This window comes from Cloeon dipterum, chromosome 1 (genome assembly GCF_949628265.1).
Source record: "Cloeon dipterum chromosome 1, ieCloDipt1.1, whole genome shotgun sequence".
In the NCBI taxonomy this organism is placed as follows: domain Eukaryota; kingdom Metazoa; phylum Arthropoda; class Insecta; order Ephemeroptera; family Baetidae; genus Cloeon; species Cloeon dipterum.
The window spans coordinates 15,046,977-15,068,314 of NC_088786.1; the positions used below are offsets into that span (position 1 = coordinate 15,046,977).

The following is a 21,338-nucleotide window of genomic DNA, read 5'->3' on the forward strand; positions in this document are numbered from 1 at the left end:
AGAATGCTTTTATGCGGGAGTTGTGTGTCGTTATTAACGACACGCAACGACCGAACTCGACGCTAGCACAGCCACGATGACCATTATTGTGATTATTGTTGCGTGGTGGAAACGAGGAAAAGCGAGCGCTGGGTAAGAAGTTCGCCTCCTTGTTGATCCACCACTTGTTTTCCCACCCAACTTTATCCGGCCGGCCAAATTTTTCGCTCGCTTCATTTTGTCGGCCGTGTCGAAGCAAAGTTTGCCTCACGTGCGCGCGCGACCGTCGGGAGTAGTCGGGCAAACTTATTGGCAATTAGACTGGTCGAGAGAGAATATTTCGTTAAGCGTGGCACTCCCCAGGGTACTCGAAACTAGAATTTATAAATATTTAAACCGAGTGAAAGTGGAGTTAATTAGCAAGTATGAAATCAGAGTGTCTGCAGACTTTAGGCAGGAACAACGGACTTTCCAGTTATGATGATAAATTTTAAATTATTTCAATGATAAAAAATAAACACATTATTTTACCTATCCTAATTGATTGCTTCAAAAAGCGACATTATTTCTGAAATTCCTGTTCCTAACTTGTAGTTACTGGCTTAATTTTTACGAGATAATTTTATAGATATCAAAATCTCGTGGCGTGAAGCGTAAAAATGGGTAAAGTCAACAACATCACTGGTATTTTGACAGAAGTTTTCCTATCTAAATATAAACAAATATTCATAGTTGTGAGCATTGACTGTTTGCAATGTTTTCCGCTTTATATATATATTTTTCAAGCTGATAAGTACTATTTTGATCATGATTAACGTCAATTTCTCAGCAGCTTGAGATTGGTGACGGTGAATTATGGGAACAAAGAGCGCGAGCAGAAAAAGCTGTACGTCGCGAACAGTCCCGGCGCTTTTATCAGCACTGAAAAATCTTTCACCAGCTTCATAAATCACACAAGTATAGTACTCTTTGCTAGATCGTGCACCGATGAAAATAGCGAAGAAAGTACAGACTTTGTTATAAATTATCAACACGTTCTAAGCCGTTTACTTGTCGTTTTCGCCCTATTTTACAACAATATATTATTAACTGCGGTATATCCCACTGAATATGATAGAGAGCAGCTTTGTTCGAGAACTTGCCAGCGTCAAACTTTTCCCGGGGGTTTACCTGAACTTTAAGCAGCAAATATAAGATTATAATAGTGCAATTAGTGTAGATTCAATGCGGCAAAGCAAACGGCAACTGTGTCCGAAAAAGATATTACTGGACAGTGTTTTGTCGATTGGCCACCATTTAACTAAAGCTCCCAATTTTTCTAACGCTTTTCAACAGACCGTTAATAACCTTTTTTCCAAAATTTTGAAAAAGTTATCTCTCATTAAGTCTCTACAAAGTCATTCAGCGAGGTGGCCTATCACGGGACAATTTAAGATGCAATCTGCGGACATGTGCTATTATATTAAACAAAAGGGATTTTATTTTCAGAGTCCTGGCCGCGATCCACTCGATTATGCAGCGACAGCAGTTTGGTCTCAATCCCGGCGCAGAGGCGATTATCGAGGCGTATAATAAAAAGAGACCTATAATCCAAAAGGGCCGCCAAACAAAAGTGTAATTCCTTTGGAAACCGCACAATCTGCATACGAAATTAGCCAGTGTCGCGCGGCCGGGGGAGCGTAATCCTGCTTTTTCTAGGTCACTTTCCTCCCTCCGCCGGCTGCGCGCGCGATAAATCATTGAATCTTATTTTAATGGAAGACTGCACTGGGAACACGTTAAATCATGAAATTATTTTCTTCCCGCCTGCCTGCCATAAATATGGCGTGCCTCGCGCTGCACAAATACGAATTCCTCGGTTCGATTGTGCTCAGCTTGACAGGTGGCACTGCCAAATTTACGACCACCAACCCAAACTGGGCCACTTTTGATCTTCCCGCTGAGTTATTGTTTGTCCGTGGCACGCGCTCCTTCGCACATTCAATTTGCCGATTTAATCCTTCACGAGAGAAAATGAACAAAATCTTTTCAGACCAAACTGATGTAATGGCTTTCAGCTTTTTATCAAAATTTTACATTTTAATTGAAATTACTGATACGTAACTGGGATTTCCTTTATTTGTTCCCAGTGTGAATACATATAAGGAACATAGTATCTTGATGATGCCAACTTTATTAATATTTTTTAGTCAGACCAAGACCAAAGTTTTGTCGGTATGTGCGCCCTTTCTGGTAAAGCCACCCCCCCCCCAAAAAAAGAGTTTTTTCTATCTTTAAAATCATTTGTTTTTATTTATTCAATTATTGATTCATCATCTTCTTCGGTTTCATATTCCAGGTCGTCGTTGAAAGTGGGTTCAAGGGGCAAAACTACTGTAGAGAGGGGGTTTCGGCGAAGAGCAAAAGAGAAAGAGGATAAAATAGCAGGCTGCAAGTACTAAGAGAGGGTTTGTTTCCTAAAAATACGAGCAATTGAAAAATAGACAGGTATGTGTGTTTTTTTGTTTCATTTAATCAATCGGCTTTTTAGGGACTATGAAATTGTTGGTTGAAAAAAAAATACCAAAATATTTACGAATAATTCTCATCAAGAATATCAAACTTAACAGTAAAATGCCTCTCAATGCGCAGATTTTCCAATTAATTTTCTTGCAACGCCACAAGCCGATTTTCTTGTGCGCAAGCTACATTTTCCCATACAATTCCCGCAGAGAGATCAGATGGGGTGCCAGACGGCGAGGGGAAGAATGATTGGTCGGCCGGACGAGCGAATCATTTATCGGATTGGGTTATTTGCCACAATTGGCACTCGTCACAAATGCAAACACGCCGAGTTGATCAAGCTGCTCCGAGGCCAACGGCGGCAAATCGAGTTTGGCGTTCATTCGTTCGCATGCATCAATCAACGAACGGAATTCAGTGGATAATTTTTCACCGTCAAAGAGTTAATTACAGTTCACCTTTCGGCATGCAGATGACTGTAACAAGTTTGATTGAAAAGCCGATACGTCAAAAGAAGCATTTTCAAATCCGAGCAAAGGTCGGTGGTGGATATTTTCCGGCCGGTTCATACGACGCTTATTTATTTATTTTCGATTATCCGCGCGGTCTGAAATAATGATGATACGCCCGCCGCTGGTTGACCTACTTTATATTTACAATGTGTGGCTGCAGCACTAATAATAATAATATCATGTTGCCAGATGCATGAAATATTAACCGACCAGACCAAGCTAAATATTTATGCACCGGCTGCGTGCCGATTGTTTTAAAATCCGAATATAAACCCGGGCAGCTACTCCGTGATTAGCATCAAGCCTTTTCCCTTCTTTTCCTCTGTTTCTGTTAATTTTATACCTTTTGAGCAGGGCCGTGCAATAGTCGTCCAAAAAAATCTGTTCAACCGTCTGACTATAAATAAATGAAAAGTCTTTAATTTAACCTGTTACATATATATTTCAGATGTGTCAAACATATTATTTGATTCTTGAGTAGATGCCAATAAAGGTAGAGGCACGCAAGGTTATCAACATCATAATTACTCGTTAAATGTTTTGTATTCACGAACCTTCTTTTCGCAAACTGCTTTGTAAATACAAAAATGTTGTTGCACTTTTATTTTTGTTAAATAGCTGCTGCGATGCAGCAGCTGAACGAGCACCAGCCGTCAATTCGTCTTGAATTGGCTGGACTTGTAATGTTTTTTCAAATAAATAAGATTCTAAAAAAAAAGTAAAATATCGAAGGAATTACCAGTCCCTTTTTTTAAGGAGTTAATTTAAAACATTTTTTTAATTACACGTGACAGCAGTTGAGTGTAATATCTGTAATTTCTTGACGATCTGAAAGAATTTTTTTTTCGCATAGCAAAATTCTTAGAACTATCATCACGTAAAATGAAGCAATTTATCACAGCCCTCTGTACAGTAACGCGTGCAATGTGAAGTGCGGGTAAAAGTATCGTGCCTTGTGTTTTGGTCACGCTTAATGGCATTTAATTGCGTCAGCCAGTGTTTTAATGGAGTCTGAGTGTACACGAATGTGTGTCAATCAGTAATAATGATCGCTGTTTGCGCCATTGAACTTTTCACCGCTCTTTCCTGGAAACTATTTTTAACTTTGCCAGCTTTGATTTCCACGAAAAAGATAAATTTGATCATTTCCAACAAAAGCAAAAATCTTCCTTTGAGTATTTTTTCCTGGAACTCAAGATGGGTTGTAAAGTGGTGAAATCTCAACTGAATATTTTTTGGATAAATATTGATTGAATATTTACAATGCACTGTTCAATCACAATAATATATTTACAACAAAATTTCAAGTCATTTTGATTAGTGCCTGGAACCTAGGGTAAACAAATTACTGCTTTTTGTTTAATTATACATACAAGAAAATGCATTACACCAAATTCTCAAAATTTTAAAATTTGGGGATAGTTGTACTAGTTTTAAAGTTCAAACGCTGAGTTAATGGGGGATTTCTGTCGACATAATTGAAAGATTTTAGCATGCTTTTATTTCATGCATATGTTTTGGAGAATTTATAATTTTAAATGCCCCAAGACAACTTTCAAGTTATTACAAAGTCTTTCCAGCCCCAGGATTTGATGAGTTTGAGAGTCGTAAAGCCTGGATGCTAATTAAAAAGCAACAAGACGCAAAATTAAGCGAGCCAAATGAGGCGCTGGAAATTCGTCGACGCCTTAATCGGCTTACCAGTTTATTCTGGTACGCACGCGAGCGTCGGAATTGCAAATTTAAGAGTGCGGCCGCTGACAAAATGACTTGTGCAGATTATCAGGCAAAGCCGCGGTCGGATTCGACTCGTCGCTGGTAATCCCAAGAAGAGCAACAACTACTGCTTTTTTGGTAAAAAGCTGTCCTTTTATGAACGAGCAGTGATAGAAAAATAAATGTGGCACGAACACATGTGTGCGTCGTGTGCCCAGATTGCAAAATCCATAACCGCAAAGAGCCTCGCGCTTTCTGCAAGGCGATATCTCGCCGCAAGGTTTTCCCGTACATTTGCTCAATTTGTAGCATTCGAATTGAATGAAATACATCATGAGTGCTTACCTAGGTACACTCTCATTTCCTTATTATAACGATTTTTTAATATCGTTTTTGCTGTAATATTCTCTTCACTCTAAACACTCACTGTTATAAAGTGATTTTAGACGTATGTATATGTATATTACTTAGGATTTTTCATAAATAGAAAAGGATGAATGCATAACAAATTGAAAATCTGGAACAAGAATAATTTTGTATTTGTCTATGTGTCGCTCTTCGAAATTGGCCAGTGCGTAAAAATAATTTAAATTTGCGACATAGAAACATTTTTCAATATTTTGCAAATATACTCTCTGATTTGAATATTATCTCTACAACTATAAAGATATCCTTTTCTAAACACATGATTTTATTTTCAGCATTAAAACGATAAATATAAAAATAAAGCGTGAAAAAACACAATTGACTTGTTTATCATTTTTTATCTATTGTGAAATACAATACAAACTATGACCCTTTTACTCAGCAACTTTGTAAAGGATGTGCGCATATAAGACGTTGATTGCGACAACGCTCTCTCTTTCACAAGCAAGTCAAATATAAAGTTTCAAATCCTCTCTGGATGCCATTAATACTCCTTTTTCAAGCTACAATAATGGAAGAGGCAATGGCAATAACATTTCACACACAAAGTTACCCGGCTTACATGAGAGGCACTGAAAATTAAATGAAGCGCGCAGAAACAGCGGCGATGCACTCACTTCCATATAATCAGATCTGCATCTGCGGCGTTCCCTCCAGCTCACTCAAAGCACGAGCGCGCACCCAGCACAACTCCTTGGCTAGAGAGCCGACCCCTCATTAATTAAACATAGCAAAGCATTTCAGCGCCGCGGGCAATGTGATTGAGAGAACACACTCTTCGCTCCGAGAAGACTTTAATTGCAATTAACGAGCAAGCCCTCGCCCGAGAGAGAAGATGTAAACAAGCCCCTCGAATTAATAATTATTGCAAGTACCTGGGCAGGCAGCTGCGTCACGCTGATTCTCTGGGGAACCATTGCTCCGTGGGCGAATAATTTTGATGAATGGAATTAATTTGGCCGGAACCAGGCGCCTGATATGAATTTTGCATCTCGCTTTCACCTCGCCGGGACTGTGAGCAATGGTAGAACAATCTGACCCCCCTCTCTATAATGCAATCCATCCGACATCACAGAGTTTGTCGACTCGGAAAATTTAAGGATGGGTCCCAAAAATCGAGGAGGATTTAAGTCAATTGCTGCAGTCCTGCCAGGTTAAAAAAGTCAAACATAAATTGCAGGGGAAAGTGATAATCCGCTTCTAAATTTACTACGGAGAGATTTGTTACAGCATGGAAATGTTTAATTAATTCCCCCAGTTGTAAGGCAGTGGCAAAAGAGCTTTTTATACTCTGTTCAACTATTCATTGTTTGTACGAAAATCTAGCAGTTAAAAATAAAGTTGGAGATTATCAGTGCACATACTAGGCACCAAATAAAAAATTCCATTACGCCTGCACTGTTTTTCACGTCCCTCGCCCCCTTTGAGCACTAACCGGCGATGTGTGTGTACTGTATGTGCAGCGAATTTACGATAATGGAGGGTGTGTGTGTTGAGAGCAGGGTCGGTTGGAGGAGGTCAGGTGTTCCAACAGGATTACAAGCTGCCGGTGCTCATCTGACGAGTCTCACGTGTGTCGCATATATGCAGCAGGCTGCGAACCAATGGCTCGCTAAATTATTGAGCACCCTTGACACCCAACTCTCCGGGCACGTTTTCGGACGACAAAAATAGAGCGCATAACCGGCGGCGGCAATGTGCAAAATGCTGCCACCGGGATGGAATTGCACGCTCGATTTTCACGAGCTGAGCGAATAATTGGCCTGTTTTGTTTGGCCGTCAACAGTCGGACACACTCGGATTATGAGCTTCGAGGTCAATTAGCTCCATTTGTGTGCCTATTAGATCGGCCATGAATATGCAAAGCAGCACTTTCATGGGGAAATGATGTTTCACTCCATGTCAGTTTCACTTATTGTTAATATTTCACGGATAATTTAGTTTCACGTGGAAATCGTGACAATTAGTTCGTTTCAGTTTTGAAAGGCTTAAGCATTAAGTGCATTTGTGATTATTATTCAATCATACAAAGCTTCAAACAAGCAGAATAATTAAATTTTATTTGGCTACTCTGCCCACTTATTCAGTGCATTCCTAATAGCGCATGGTACACACATCTGATTAGCATTAAATATCTGAGAGTAAAAAAAACACACACACGAGGGCTCCATTGGAGGACATTTTGACACTTTGAGAACGAGAATAATATTGTTGGCACGTAATGCCAACGGAAAATGTAGCACTTGCATTTTTAAAGTGCAAGTTTTATCTTTTACATATATTTATAAATAGCACAACGAGAAAAACAAAAAAACATTACTCCTTGCTGAGTCATAAGAGCGAACGACGTCTGTGCATGGAAAACAAGCTGGAAAAGGCTATGAAAGCAAACTAGTCCTAACGAGCGCCGTGTGATAAAAGTGTGCATCAGAAAACACTCGTGTCCCCGCGGAATGGTGCACCTTAATGAGACAATAACGGTTGCGCGCAGATAAATCCTTGCGCACAAGAAGCGGCCTCTCCAGGTCCATAATGGACATTTAATTAAAATCACTGCACTATCTGCATGACCGAGTGCACTCGCCTGGGTCGTTCCCCTAGCCACCACTCTTTCCCACAAAAAGGTCACCTCGTTGGGTTCAAAGTTAAAAATATCTAAAATTTTCCAAAGATTTTCGCTTGAGCAGGCCAAAAATAAATATTAAATATATGGTGAGAAAGTGTTTTGGTTGCTTTCCTCTGGTTTGGAGTAAGATCATCACACTGCTCCCTACACATGGAAAGTAAGTTTATTTCTCCTAAATTTCTGAGTTAGATTAGTGAAATTTCACTTGTAAAATCTCTGCCCTCTGCCTTTTAATAAACTGTCCATTTAAATTTGTATCAAAACAGAACACCATTTTTGGAACGATTGCGAGATCCCAACCTGGTCGTCTCGGTGCAAATGGAAATGAACAGCAGGCAGTATGTAACAGACGGGAGCTCGAGCTTTCCCAGTTCTCATTATTAATGCAGCCTTATCCGCTCTCGCAATTTGCCATAGGTTTAGACACCTGCGCCACTTTCTCGTTCACTGTCTCTCCTTGGGTGAGTATTTCCATTGATAGTCCTTTGTTAAATCAGCTCATGACGTTAAAGAAGATAATATTTACTGTACAAATTTTTTTCGTTGTTGTGTAGTACTGGAAGAATTTTTACTTTCCTGAATAAAACTAATTTTTTCGCTCCTTCGCTATATAAAATAAAAAAATCGGGTCTTATCATAGGTGAAAATTAGCAGAATAGCAATTAAAAAACCAATAATTGCAATTTTCATAACAGAATAAATCTTAAATACTGGAAATATGTATGAATATGCACTTATTTCGAAGCAAGAAATAATTCAACAAAGAAGCTGTGCAAGAGAATTAAAGAATATTTATTTTTTTACTCAGGAAATATAAAAGTTCGCATGAAGTTAAGAGCAAGTTTATTTAGTAATAAGACGATTTTAACAAGCACGCCTGCGGTTCAAAAGCTCGTTTTCAAAGGGCTTCAACGCAGCAGGTATCTAGCATTAACAGGAGCAGCTCGCGTGCGTTTTTATTGCATAATTCCCGCACAAAAGCCTGCAGGTTTCTCTCATTTTTTCCTTTCAATGGCCATCGAGGGATGAGTAATAGCAAAAACAACCATGTTGTGTATGTGTGAGAGACAAAGATCCAGCGCACGCGCTGGCCCAAAGCATTTTTCTACTCTCTCTTTGCTGGAACAAGCTCTCTTTGTATTAAAGCAAAGTAATCAAAGTTGCTCTTATTGGACGGGAATCAATTGCACTGCACACGATTGCGTTTTGATGAAGTTTTGCAAACTGCACAATGCAGCTGAGAGAGAATTTCAGCCGAGTGCACGGATTCGCAATTATGCGAGCAAAGTCAAAGCAAAAGGGATATATGGGAAATAAATTGAAGCGTCAGACGAAGTTTACAACGTCATGAACATGAAATAGGCATAGATGTGGAAGTTGAAAAAAATTGTTTGGTATAAATATAATTAAAAAATGTTTTGAACGGAAAATCAATTACGAAATCGCTTTGATGGTTGATTTTTAATCATAACCACAAAGGCTGGTTAATCTGTCTATCCTATAGGATCTGAGTTCATTCGTACAAATTAATAACTTCTTAATCCATTTAAGGGCTGGAGCTTTTTTGATATGGTTATTTCATTATAATTTAATCATTTTATTAATGACCCCCAGTTAACGATTTGTTTTGTAGCTACAGGTCTTTTGAATAAAAGAGTTTGAGCTTTGGCGATAAAACGGCGCATTAGCGAATCGCGGGCGCAATATAACCGCGGCAACATAAAAAGCGAGTATATAATCGTTGCAAACTATGGCATGAAGCATTAAACTTGTTGGAGGAGTCGGCTGGCTAATTATGATTTGACGGGTATAGTGCAGGTGCCTAGCTTGGATTTTATTATTCACCACAGCCGCAGTCATAATTCATTAACGCTGCACGCACGCGTAAAAAGTTGTTCCTATAATTCGGACCGCTTTTAACGACTCGCGCATTCTGCGTGCTAATGAATTCGCGCGCGCCGACACATTAAATTTGCCTTCGCAGCTTACACGCACCTTTCCCTCCTGGGAACTGGCTGTGTGTCGAAATTGGACTGATCGAACGAGCATTCGCAGCAAACTTTTAATGCGTTTAAATATTTGCGACAGACGCAATGGACGAGCATAAATTTGCCTCGCGGTTCTGATCGATTTTCACCAGTCTAAATATAACGGGTTTCCAGCCAATAATCGCAAAGTATTAATCACTTAACGCGTTTGTTAATTTCGTTTTGAGCTTGATAATTGATTAAACTCATCTCTCCAAAAATATACATAATATACTTTAAAGTGAGTCAACCATTTCCCGTTATTTTCAATATAATATTATGTAATATATTTATTTCGTCTGGTTTTGTTTCATCGAGTAATTCAATTTTTCAATTTTTTGGGTTAATTTTATATGTTCAAATTTAAAAACAATAAATAAATATACTCATAAGAACGAACTCTTACAGATTTTTCAACATATGTCTATATTGGCAGATATACACAACCACCTAAAAATTAACTAATTTATAAAGCAATCGCCTCAGCAAAAAAAAATATAATGCCAGCTCTTAATCCACCAAAAGCTTTTCAATCGTTTGGCACTGTTGGTTTGGAATTACAGTTTAATAAAGAAGATCATTAGTATGTATCAAATTAATTAGTTTTGCTTTCGTCTGTGCTGATAATTGGGCAAACACAAACTTTCTGCAACAATTGTACATACGTTTGTCTGATTTGTTGCGAGGCGGGGCGTTCCGCCTTTGATAACGGTTCAACACTAATTAAACACACTTTTGAGCTGCAAAAGACAAGTTTGGAGCGAAGCTTCTGTCGCCATTTTTATCCCGCTTGCTTATTTGATTAGCAAAGTTTGCGGAACAAGGGATGAGCAGCCGGGGTTAACTTAGGCGAAATAAAAGCCACAGGTTTATGGGTTCTCATCGTGAATAAAAGTAAACAAATATTGCATTCACGGTGCTAAATCTGTCCGTGTCATTTCGTTCCGGCCACGAAAGGTGAGTGCTCGCTGTGACACACAAGACCTAAGTTAGACTGCTCCAACATATTTCCTCCTATTATACATTTTGCAAAGCTTTTTCTTTAAGTTTCCAGTGATCGAAGCCTTTGTGAAATTGGTGGACTTTCTTTGCAATATTGCTATAGCATTTTTAAATTTACCGCTTACATCGTATTTTCAAATTTCGCAGCAGTCTTTTATGGCTGTACAGATTAGTTGATTAATGCATGTACATATAAACTTCTCTCCATTCAACCACAGACGCGTAGAAAATATAACACGAGATACAACAGATGATTTATTCTCACAACAGATTTTAATTACAACTCGCAGCTTCGGTTGCTCTTATTCGTGCGTAACAAACTCGTTTCAACTTTCAACGGTCGTCTGATAAGCAAAATTCATTTCACCAGTCGTAAAATGCATTTCCAGTTTCTCCCCTTTTCGGGCGTCCGACCGCATTAATAACAAAAAGTGATGAAGCACTGATATGAAAAGTCCATATTCGCGGCGATCGCTCTTCGCGGACAACTTGTTTAAAAACGCCGGGCTAATCTGGAAAACTCGCCGAGTGGACAATGATGGAGCAGATGGGCAAAAAAGCGGTCGCAGCTGCGGCCGGCGGTGCCAATTTTTACTGACAATGAATGTCGCCTTTTTGACTGATGGACGCTGCCTGCCTGCCTGGCTGCATTTTTGCACCGCGCAGACTGCATCATTTTTGCCAGCAAATGAACTGCTCTTGATTGATAGATTGCAAACACCCGGCGGGACAATGCCGCCGGCTTTTGTTTTGAATTGTGAAATCCCTTCAGACTGGTGACACCTCTCCGTCAAAACTAATTGCTTCTTCTGCACCTCGATTGAATCTGTTATTTCTCTTAAAATTGCCACGCGTGTGAGAGAGAGAGAGAGAGAGAGAGAGAGAGAGAGAAGTACTTGGATAAGGTTTCCTAGATATTTTTACGATTTTTACAGAAAAAACTAAACAGCAAATTTTTTAATATACATTTTGGACTATTTATTTTTTCAGTCCAAAATTTTCATATTTAGATAATATTTTAAAGCATGTATTTTTGTTGTTGATAAGTGATTAGATTTTAATATTGATTCATATTGTGAATGAATGAAATATTTATTAGACACCAAAAGGTGTACAACAGACATTCATATTGATTCATATTGTGATTTTCTATTAAATTCTAGTTTAGGAATTGTATGCAGTATTTCAAACAATGTCATTTTAATTCAACTGCGGTCTCACGGGAGTTATTTCTGATTTATATTGAGTTGCAATAAAAGTTCACAGACTGATTTGGAGTAAGACGTTAAGAGAGAAATCTCACGATTGTTTTTTTGAAGCTTTGAGCGCAACAATGTGCAGAATTTAATTATGAGCCGCATTTGCCCGGCGGATCGCACATTTTTGCAAAGAGCGCGCAGCTGGCTATTCATACATTGATGTGCTCTCTCTCTCTCTCTCTCTCTCTCCGCGTAACTACAAACGGTGCTTAATTAAAATATTTGCCGCGTGCTTTGATGTTGTTTGTTTGCTTGTTGTGTGCAAAGGTCGGATTTCGTAAAATCCAGCGAACGCAAGGCAACCAACATTGCTTTCGCCTTTTTCACACGGGCAAGACTGCACGCGCAGCACTTGCGATACGTACGTTTGTGTAATTAAAATTTTTGCCCGCGACCCCACTGCATCAGCACGCACGTCCCCGCTCGCGGCCTCTGATGTGGATAATTTTGCCTCGCTCAACTATTATGTTTGGTTTCCTTTGCTCGCTCCTGCTGCTATGCAGAGATGAAAGCAAAACGAATTCGCAGAAATTTCTGTGTCAACAAACAGTAAAACTAGAACATATTATGTCAGCTTTTAACAAGAGAGGGATGAATATTCAATCAGTATTTTTGTCTTCCTTCGTCGCAAAAAATTTCTTTTGGATTTTGTTCAATAAAATGTTTTTCTACTAAAGTATAAATTTGCGGGAAATGATTCGCAGATCATTCTTCCTTTTGTGTGAGACAATTCAATCGATACCTGCTCTAGATAGACCAAAAAAAAAGCATCTAACCAGAATATTAACCACTCGATCTTCTCTCGATACAACAATCAGCAAAGTGGCTCTCGTTTTGTCGATTTTGTCCACCCGCCCGCGTTGAGCGTGACTGCGTCCTTATAAATTGGACTGCAGGGGAAGAGAAATGAACGGCGGCCGAGTGAAAAATCAGGCCTCCTTTCCGCTTTCGCAGATCGCACCACCATTAATCGCCGGTCGTATTGATTCCCGGTTAATCTCACGACTCATTGGCCGGTGCAATCACGCTCATTTGTCGCCATCTTGCCGCGACCCCAAAATTAATCACTATGTGTGACCGCATATTTTAAGCAAAGTCAGACCACCATCGGATACTTAAAGCCACTCTAAATAAGTGAGTAACACAAAATAAAAATAGACGCAAGTGTAAAAACTGTTCGGCTCAACCTAAAAACTTGAAACAAAATCTCAGCCAAATTTTGTTCCTGACATGCTCAACTGACTGATTTTTCCTTGTGTTTCCAACTGATTTTTTTTTCTATTTTAGATGTGGGGGTGTATGGGATGTCTTTTCCCTGCTGATTTTTACTTAATTTTTAATCTAAAAGCTAATTTCTTATCTAAAATTCTTAAGTGCGGCACACTGTCTCATCTTTAAGTTAGACATTTTGTAAAGAGCACTGTTATATCAAGCTGTAGAAATAGAGTCAACTAAAATGCTGTTAATATTTGTCGAGCAATGATTGTACCTCTTTTCTTGTTTTGGTGGGGAGAAAGCGTATTTTCCCACTGATTTTCCACACCCAAAGACTGCGGGCAGATAAAGGTGGGCGGACGTAATGTAAATACGTCAAATAATAAATATTCATACGTACCGCATGAATTTTGATGCGACTTCATAATGCGTCGAACGCCCTGCCAGAATAATTTAGCATGCAGATTTAGCGTGTGTTATGTCCGCGGCCGCGCCATCGATTTTCAGGCGCGTGCATGTGTCATTCGATATTTTGTCAGCGACAAATGGAATTCGGTACCCGGCCAGGGATAAAAGTAAATGTGAGAGATGCGTGCTCGTATTATTATTTGTTTTACCCTGCGTGTTTTGGGTTTGATGCCAGATGGAGCATGTTCATTACCTAATAATGGCGACAGCACAAAAACAACGCACGCTGAAAATCAATCCTGCCGTATGAATAAATAAGACTGTTCAGCGCATCAAAGCGATATTGCCATTAGAGTATGAACGGATTAAAATATGAATACCACGTCGACTGATGAGATAGCCAAGGTCGAGGCCTGATAAGATAAAATATTGAATCTTAGAGAACATTTCTCAGAGTGCGTGAGCAAGCCAAGCGAGTCACAGCTTCCAAGGAAATGGCACAAAGGATAGCTTGGCTTTTAGCCATATTCCTCGCTATTTTCATCTCTGGTTTCATGTGAGATGATCATTATTTTCTTAACTCTATCGTATTTCTGCAGAAATAAAATGCGCCTGCAAATCGTTTCCAATTTCGCACTGGTGTGTTTTGGAATTGTATTTCTTGCAAAGCGTTCTAGTAAGCAGCTTCTGCAGAACCTGTTACTTTTCTCGAAATTCTGTGCTGGCATTATCAGTTATGTTTTTAATTCCTATGCACGTGCTAGTTATTAAAAAGCATCAATTTTGTAGATGTTGTTAAAAGTTGCAACAAAAATTGCTTTGACATTACTTCTATCTCAAATTATACAAGGATAAGATCATTTTAAATCCAATACTGGGCCTCCAAGTCACCTTCCATGTCGTTTAATTAAATGCAGCTCAGAATCATTTTATTAAATAAAAGAGTTAAATGATCTTGCAGTGATTAATCCTGCAATAGTTAAAAGTTTTTGTTTAAGTGAGTGTAATTGAAGATTCAGTGCAATTTTCAGCGTCGTCGATGGACAGTCGGGACGTGCGAAGGTGATCGTGGACACCGACGCCGGAGTGGACGACGCCTTCGCTTTGGCTATGCTGCTTGAGGCGGACCGGCGGCTGGAGATCGAAATCATCGCCGTCACCACCGTGCTGGGCAACACGGGTGTCAGGAATGTGTCTCGCAACGTTCTCAAGGTGCTGCAAACCGCCAACCGACTTGATGTGAGCAGACAAGAAATATTTTAACACCATAGCACCGTCATTGGATAAATAGGCCGTTGTAGGCTTAATATTTTTTTTTAACTCGAGACATAGTTTTAATGCCTGTTCAACAGATTCAAGCACGTTGATGGATGCACGTTCCATACAAAAAACTTTCGGTCTAAAGCGTTTGTCGCGCCATTTTCCTCACTTTCTTTATTTTAAGTTTATGATTTTCCTTGTCAAGAAGGTTAGATCTTGTTACAAAAAGTGTCGAGTCATTCAAAACAGTTTATTAGTGAAAGTCATTCTACACTTTTGAACGTGGTGAATCAACAAGTCAATAACAACTTTTTGCAGCAAAGTGCCTGATAGTAAGTTTTTCCCCTCTCGCAGATTCCAGTGTATGAGGGTGCCGCTTTCTCACTCGAGCTGACCAACAACAACGACAGCTACTTCGGCTATGATGGTTTCGGGGACATCGAGTACCCCAACCCACCAGGTGACGAGTATCTGCAAAGCACGCCGGCCATCGTGGGGCTTCTCGAGCTGACGAAAACCCACAGCGGTGAGTTAGTCACTCCGACGGGGGAGCGGATGATTTCGTAAAAGGCTTAATGTCCACACTTCTAATGCTTATTTAATGGACTTACACTAAAACGAAAACGCTTTGCCTGCCATAAACGGCGCTCGGCCGGCGAGAAAAAATACGGGAGAGGCTTTTAAAAAGAACTCTCGCTGGTGCGAGCAAGAAGAGGGTTTCAAATTTTGTTGCAGGCGAAATTAATCTGCTGATGCTGGGTCCGCTGACGAACTACGCCCTCGCCGTGCGCACCGTGCCCGACTTTCCGAGCAGACTTGAAAGCGTGTGGGTGCTCGGCGGCTCCATGATTGGTGAGGACCACCATTTTTCCCAACGCAAAAGCGAGAGAAAAAAGTTCATTATTTTAATACCATGACACGATTGTTTTCTTATCTACAAGTTTCATCAAAAAGGGAGCTTTGGTTAAACCTATTTCTTAAACTTGAAGTATAACCAGCAGAGAACAAATGAATGAAAGGACAAAATCTTAATCTCATCAGTGTATGTCGATTTATTTTGCAAGCCACCGGGGGGGGGGGAGGGGGGGCTGCTATTCAAAGCGAGAACGTTTGATGCGATTTTTGTCTCCACTTCTTTTGCTAGCAATAGTAAATAAATACGTGGAGCGTGGAGAAATGTAATTTGTAAGTTTGTATAGCTTCATTAATATTTGGACAGCTCCGGTGGTTAATATATTGACTATTTACTAATCAAAGTATTTTAATTTTATTTTTAAGATTAATTGAAGTGTGAGAGCGAGAGATACTATTATTTATATTCTGCAATAATTTCGGTTTTAAGACACTCGTTTCTTGTTTGTTCTCCTATGAGAGTCATAGTATGGTATATATTTTTGTCAAAATAATACTATAATATAGTTTAACAGTCGTGAAAAATATATGGGAACCGTTTCTATATCGCACGCACTGGCACTGCTTCACAAAATCTAATTTACTGTTTAATCTGAAGGAATGGGAAACATGGCGCCTGGGGTGGAATTCAACTTCTGGGTGGACCCGCTGGCCGCATTCATCACGCTGAGTCCACCGGTGCACACAGCGTCACTCGTGCAACTGGTGCCCCTGGAGACGACCCTCGAAGCGCCCATCACCGTGCGTATATATAAACACGGCTAGTTAGTTTATCAAATTAATTGTGATTGATAGGAGTGGCGCGTCAACGTGCTCGGCAAACTTCCAGGCAGCATGATGGCCCTGCTCAACGCCATTGAGCAAAACTTCTGGCAGCGCTCGGACAAGTGGGTGTGCTCAGACCTCGTCCTCGCTGCCGTTTTTCTGCAAAGACCGCTCATTACTAAGGTACTAAAAGGTGACTTCTCCGAGATTGATGAAAGTTCTCTAGCGGATGTTCTTTATCTTGCGGTATATTGTGAGAATAAATTAGCACAATATGCTAATAAGAAAACTTTAACTAGCTGTACAAACTTTTCTCACATTCGTTTTGAAAGGAAGGAATATGAATTTTCACAGACGCGTCCCAGTTTTATCGGAGTGGAAGTGCACGGGCTGCACTTGTCGGGAGCAACTTTCGTTGACTACAACGAGCCGAGTGCAAACGAGCCCAACGTCGAGGCCATCCAGGCGTTCGATTTGGACGCCTACATGAGCAACCTCCTCAACTACTTTGACCAGTCCAAACACACTATAGGCTATCACACTTCAAACAACAACATCATAGTCGAGAGACTGTAATTTCATGATGAAATAAGTAAAGATTAAAATGTGATTCGCATTTCAACAATTTTGATGAAATCTCTTTTCGTACCAATTCCCTTTTAGAACGATTTCTGTATGGACAAACTTAATAGCTTTTGTACATTAACCGTCCCAATCTGGCCAATGCTCAAATCACACGATTCTAATTATTATTGAGGCGTCCCGTTTTTTTCATTAACCGCACTTTATTTGCTCTAAATTTTGGTTACACAATTTTCAGAATAACTTGTATTGAACTATAAGAAGCATTTTCTAAAAGGTTTGTTCTTTCAAATAAAACAAACCTTGAGGATGAATTCATGTGCAAAGTTTGTACTCACCTCTTTAAGGTCCCAGGTGCGGTACTTTCGCCATTCTTCATCAGGCAGACCGGAGCGTCGGTACTCAAGCGTGTACTCCTCGGCATATTCGAGCCCTCGACCCCGGTCGTACCTGCCCTGTGTCTGAATGCCGCCGACCCTGTGCACGGTGCCCAGGTCGATTTGCAGATACTCACGTACACCCTCTTTCATCTGCTGCTTTGGACACCAACCACCGCCGTTGCGTTCTATCCGCAACCTGAAACCAGCAAGAAAAAAAATCATTGGTAAGTTCTAACATGGGAAAGGAAAAGAGAAAATCGTGAATTTGTTTATCATAATAAACCATTGAGATAATATGAAAGATACTCACAATACATAAGTTTATTCTCATAATTAATATTCTAAAATGCATTAATAATGTTTTTTTGCTCTTGTTATCCCTGTCCGAGGACCGGGAAGTGCGCGCACTGCACTAGCACGAATGCTGAAACCCGGGTCCCAATAGCACCCTGAACGGATAATTTGGGTGCACCGGGCCACACAGGGGCCCAGCCCACTTAAGGGCCACTTGCCTCCGCACCGAGGACTGCATTGAAACGCTAGACTTTCGTCCCGTGAAGCCAAATCACGCATGCTGGAAATGTGCAAACCAGCAAGTAGCGTTTCAAATGGATTCAATTTTATTGAAAGAGGCAGGACCTTAAAAATGATCAGTTTAATCCTAAAAAACTTACAAACGCAAAAAAATAAATGATAATAAATTGATTCAAGCATAAGTGTAGACGTAAAAATCCACTTGAATCTCTCACTTAGTATATAATAAGTGTAAAGTGGGAACTTAAATCGTAACACCACAAACATTTTTTACTACCGAATATATTTCGGTTGTGACCTTATTCAAATTAGAACGCCAGAGAAAGGAGTGCTTAATTTTCTACACGGAATGGTTTTCTGAACAACTCGGTTGTCGTGTGCAAGAAAGTGAGCCCTAATTTACGAAAGTGCCGTTGTGTTTTTGCGTCCGGCCAACGTTTAATTTATTTTTGGCCCGCCTGACAATGCGATTCTTGATGAAGCACTCGACTTAATTGGCTAATTTGCAAGCACTCCAGTAACATTTTACGAATCGAAAGTGGGTCGGACATCGGGTCTTGATTCACTCTTTTTGCCTCCGTGCTATAGGGATTCCGCTTTTTGCCCTTTCAAAGCTGTTGATCCTCGTTTCTACACAGATGCAGACGGCACAGTTTTTTGCATCTGCACCGTGTCGCAAAAGAGAGTTATTCCCTTTGAAAGCTGCACTGAGACGATGGAATGGAACGACTTTCTAAAGACAATGTGCATTCCGCCGAGGATTTTAAAGCAGGAAAATGAGTTTGACAATCAGAGCAAAACGAGTGAACATGTCATCGATTTTCTTTTTCTGAAGTGGACACAAAAAACGATTTAGTTAAATTCTATCTTTTGTGATAAAGTTAAGCTTTTCATAGGGATTTATAGCTTGAAGCTAGTTCTGCTGTTTAAACTTAATACAATCAGACCAAGCACTACAGAAAATTGTATGAATAAATTCTAAAAGTGCTCTCACCAAAGAACAAAGAGACCGTGTTTTATAGACAATTCTGGATAGCACAGAAAATCGAGTGATTTAAAGTTGGGCAAAGATGCTCAGTATATTTTTGAGTGGGATTTTGTTCGTTTTGAGCCTCTCATAGAGCGGAATTTCCTCTTGTTTTATTTGAAACGCAAGCAAACTTGGCTGTTTATTGGAACACACCGGCAAGAGCGAAGAGAATGCGCACGCCTTGGAAGCGAAAAAGGGTTGTTCGAATCCATCATCTTTAAAGTGAGACCGTGAGCTGTGGCGAAGAATGCCTGAAATTCACCTTTCGCCGCGCCTGCTGCCACCACCAAGCTGCACAAGAAATATGCCGAGGCCGCTCTTCATTTCATGCAAATTATCGTCATCCATCAAAGAAAAAATAATTTAGAGCGTGGATATTAAACTTCTCGGACCGCTTGTTATTGTTATTTTTCCACATTTTTTATTCGCTCTCTTCTCGTTTCTTGTCCTCGTCGTGCTGCACTGCATTCAGCGGCGCAGTGCCCCAATTTGATTATCATGACTGACACAGACAAAGGCACATCCGTACACAAAAAGAGGAAAAGAAGCGCCGGTTTATTGTTCTTTACAGTCGGAAAATTATATTTCTACTTTCTTCCGACTGCCTCAGCTCGAAATAAGAAACGACCCAATTTCATCAAAGTTAATAGTATGAAAAGTGGAAATTAATTCCAAAGGCGAGGAAAATTTCCCAAGCGACTTTTTTCGAGAGATTCGATAGCGATGCAATAAAAAGAATGTAACATCCAAATGATTATTTCGGAATTTATTGGACCTTGCTATACATTTGTTAAAATCCACTCCATATTTCATTCTGAGCATCTGAAACAATGAAATATTTTGAAAAAATATAATCCCATTTATAATATTTCCTGGTTTGGCTTTTCCTCTGATATTTGTGAAGTTATATAATTTTTACGCGAGTGTTCGTTAATTGCGTGCTATCATAAGGTCACCTATCTCATTGTCAAAGAAGTTCAAATAATAAAAGGAATAAAGATTTAACTTTTTTTCTTACAATTTGCACCTCATTTTCTTAATTGCTCCAGATCAGATTAAAAAAACATTGTGTATTTTTAAGGCTGCAACATCCAGAATTGGTTTTGAAGCATATGCAGTCATGAGACTTTTCTCAACGCTTCGTGTGTAGGAAAATTCCGGGAATTGAAGACTGCACTACGTCCTATAGAAAACATTATGGTTAGTTTGAGGGGGCACCAAGCAATAATGATATATGCTACAACAGACTTGCAGATTTGATTGCTCGAGTTTTCAAAAGAAACGTGTTTTCTTGTGGTTGCAGCATCCAGAATAACTTTTGAAACCAACGCAACAAAGAGACTTTCCACCGAGCCCAAGGAGTTGGAAACATTAATATTTTGCATTTGCGGACTGAAAGGTGCAGAACTAGAGAGCGCGAGGACATTTGAGGAGGCAGAGAACGATAATGACGAATGCCGGCTGCGTCGCAATTAAAGTAAAGTGGTGCGAGCACACGTCTCTTTCGGCCCGAGTGCATAAATTAATTTCCGCAGCGCGCGTGTTTAACTGCTGCTCGCGTAGCGTTAGTGCGTTTTGTCTGCTCAAAGAAGAGATAGCAGAGAGCAGCAGACGCCGTTAAAGCCGTAATATCTGCGCTGCCACGATTTACACATTTACGGCACTGCATTTATATCTCGCTACGCGAAAGGAGCTCATATTGAAAATCGTGAGAATTTACGGCTCACTTACATTTTCATAAGTTTAATAATCGCAAGCAATAAAAAAATCCGAGGTCACCTATGACACGCATGAATCTTTGGTTCTTTGGGTTCTTTGATCAATAGTGTTCTTTCATAGAGGATTTCCCCGCTCATTTGAAATCTAGCTTTTAATAAAAAAAAACTAATTGAATTTGTTTTTATTGTCTCGTCCGGCATGTGTAATTTTTATTGATATTTTCTTGGGATATTTACATACGAGCAAGTGATTTGCTTGTCTTAACCCAAACGACTTTCCGCATCAGTTACAAAAAAAGCTTAATTCTGTATTAAGCAAAAAAACCTAAATCGCATTAACAACCAGTTACTGCAGCTCAAACAATGAAGTCAAAGATCTCACAATTAATGTCTAAAGCATAATATAAGTGTATTAAAAAATCGATCTCTAAAATTTTGGTAGTTTACACAACACCTTGAATATAAAAAAATAAACAAATTACATT

General features: G+C 39.7%; 2 protein-coding genes across 3 annotated transcripts in view; one reads left to right on the top strand and one right to left on the bottom strand.

Moving 5' to 3' along the window:
• Positions 1–21,338, bottom strand: part of LOC135935308 (discoidin domain-containing receptor 2-like) — a 114,357-nt gene that overhangs the window by 38,995 nt on the left and 54,024 nt on the right. For both annotated transcript variants that reach the window (XM_065477660.1, XM_065477584.1), the window contains exon 4: positions 17,530–17,767. In XM_065477660.1, coding sequence (XP_065333732.1) covers positions 17,530–17,767 — 238 coding nt within the window. The remainder of the gene's footprint in view (positions 1–17,529; positions 17,768–21,338) is intronic.
• LOC135935642 (inosine-uridine preferring nucleoside hydrolase-like) lies at positions 14,095–17,234 on the top strand. Its single transcript, XM_065478166.1, is given in 6 exon segments — positions 14,095–14,228; positions 14,704–14,911; positions 15,287–15,458; positions 15,668–15,784; positions 16,443–16,792; positions 16,964–17,234. Coding segments are annotated over 6 exon segments (1,131 nt in total). The 5' UTR covers positions 14,095–14,166; the 3' UTR covers positions 17,186–17,234.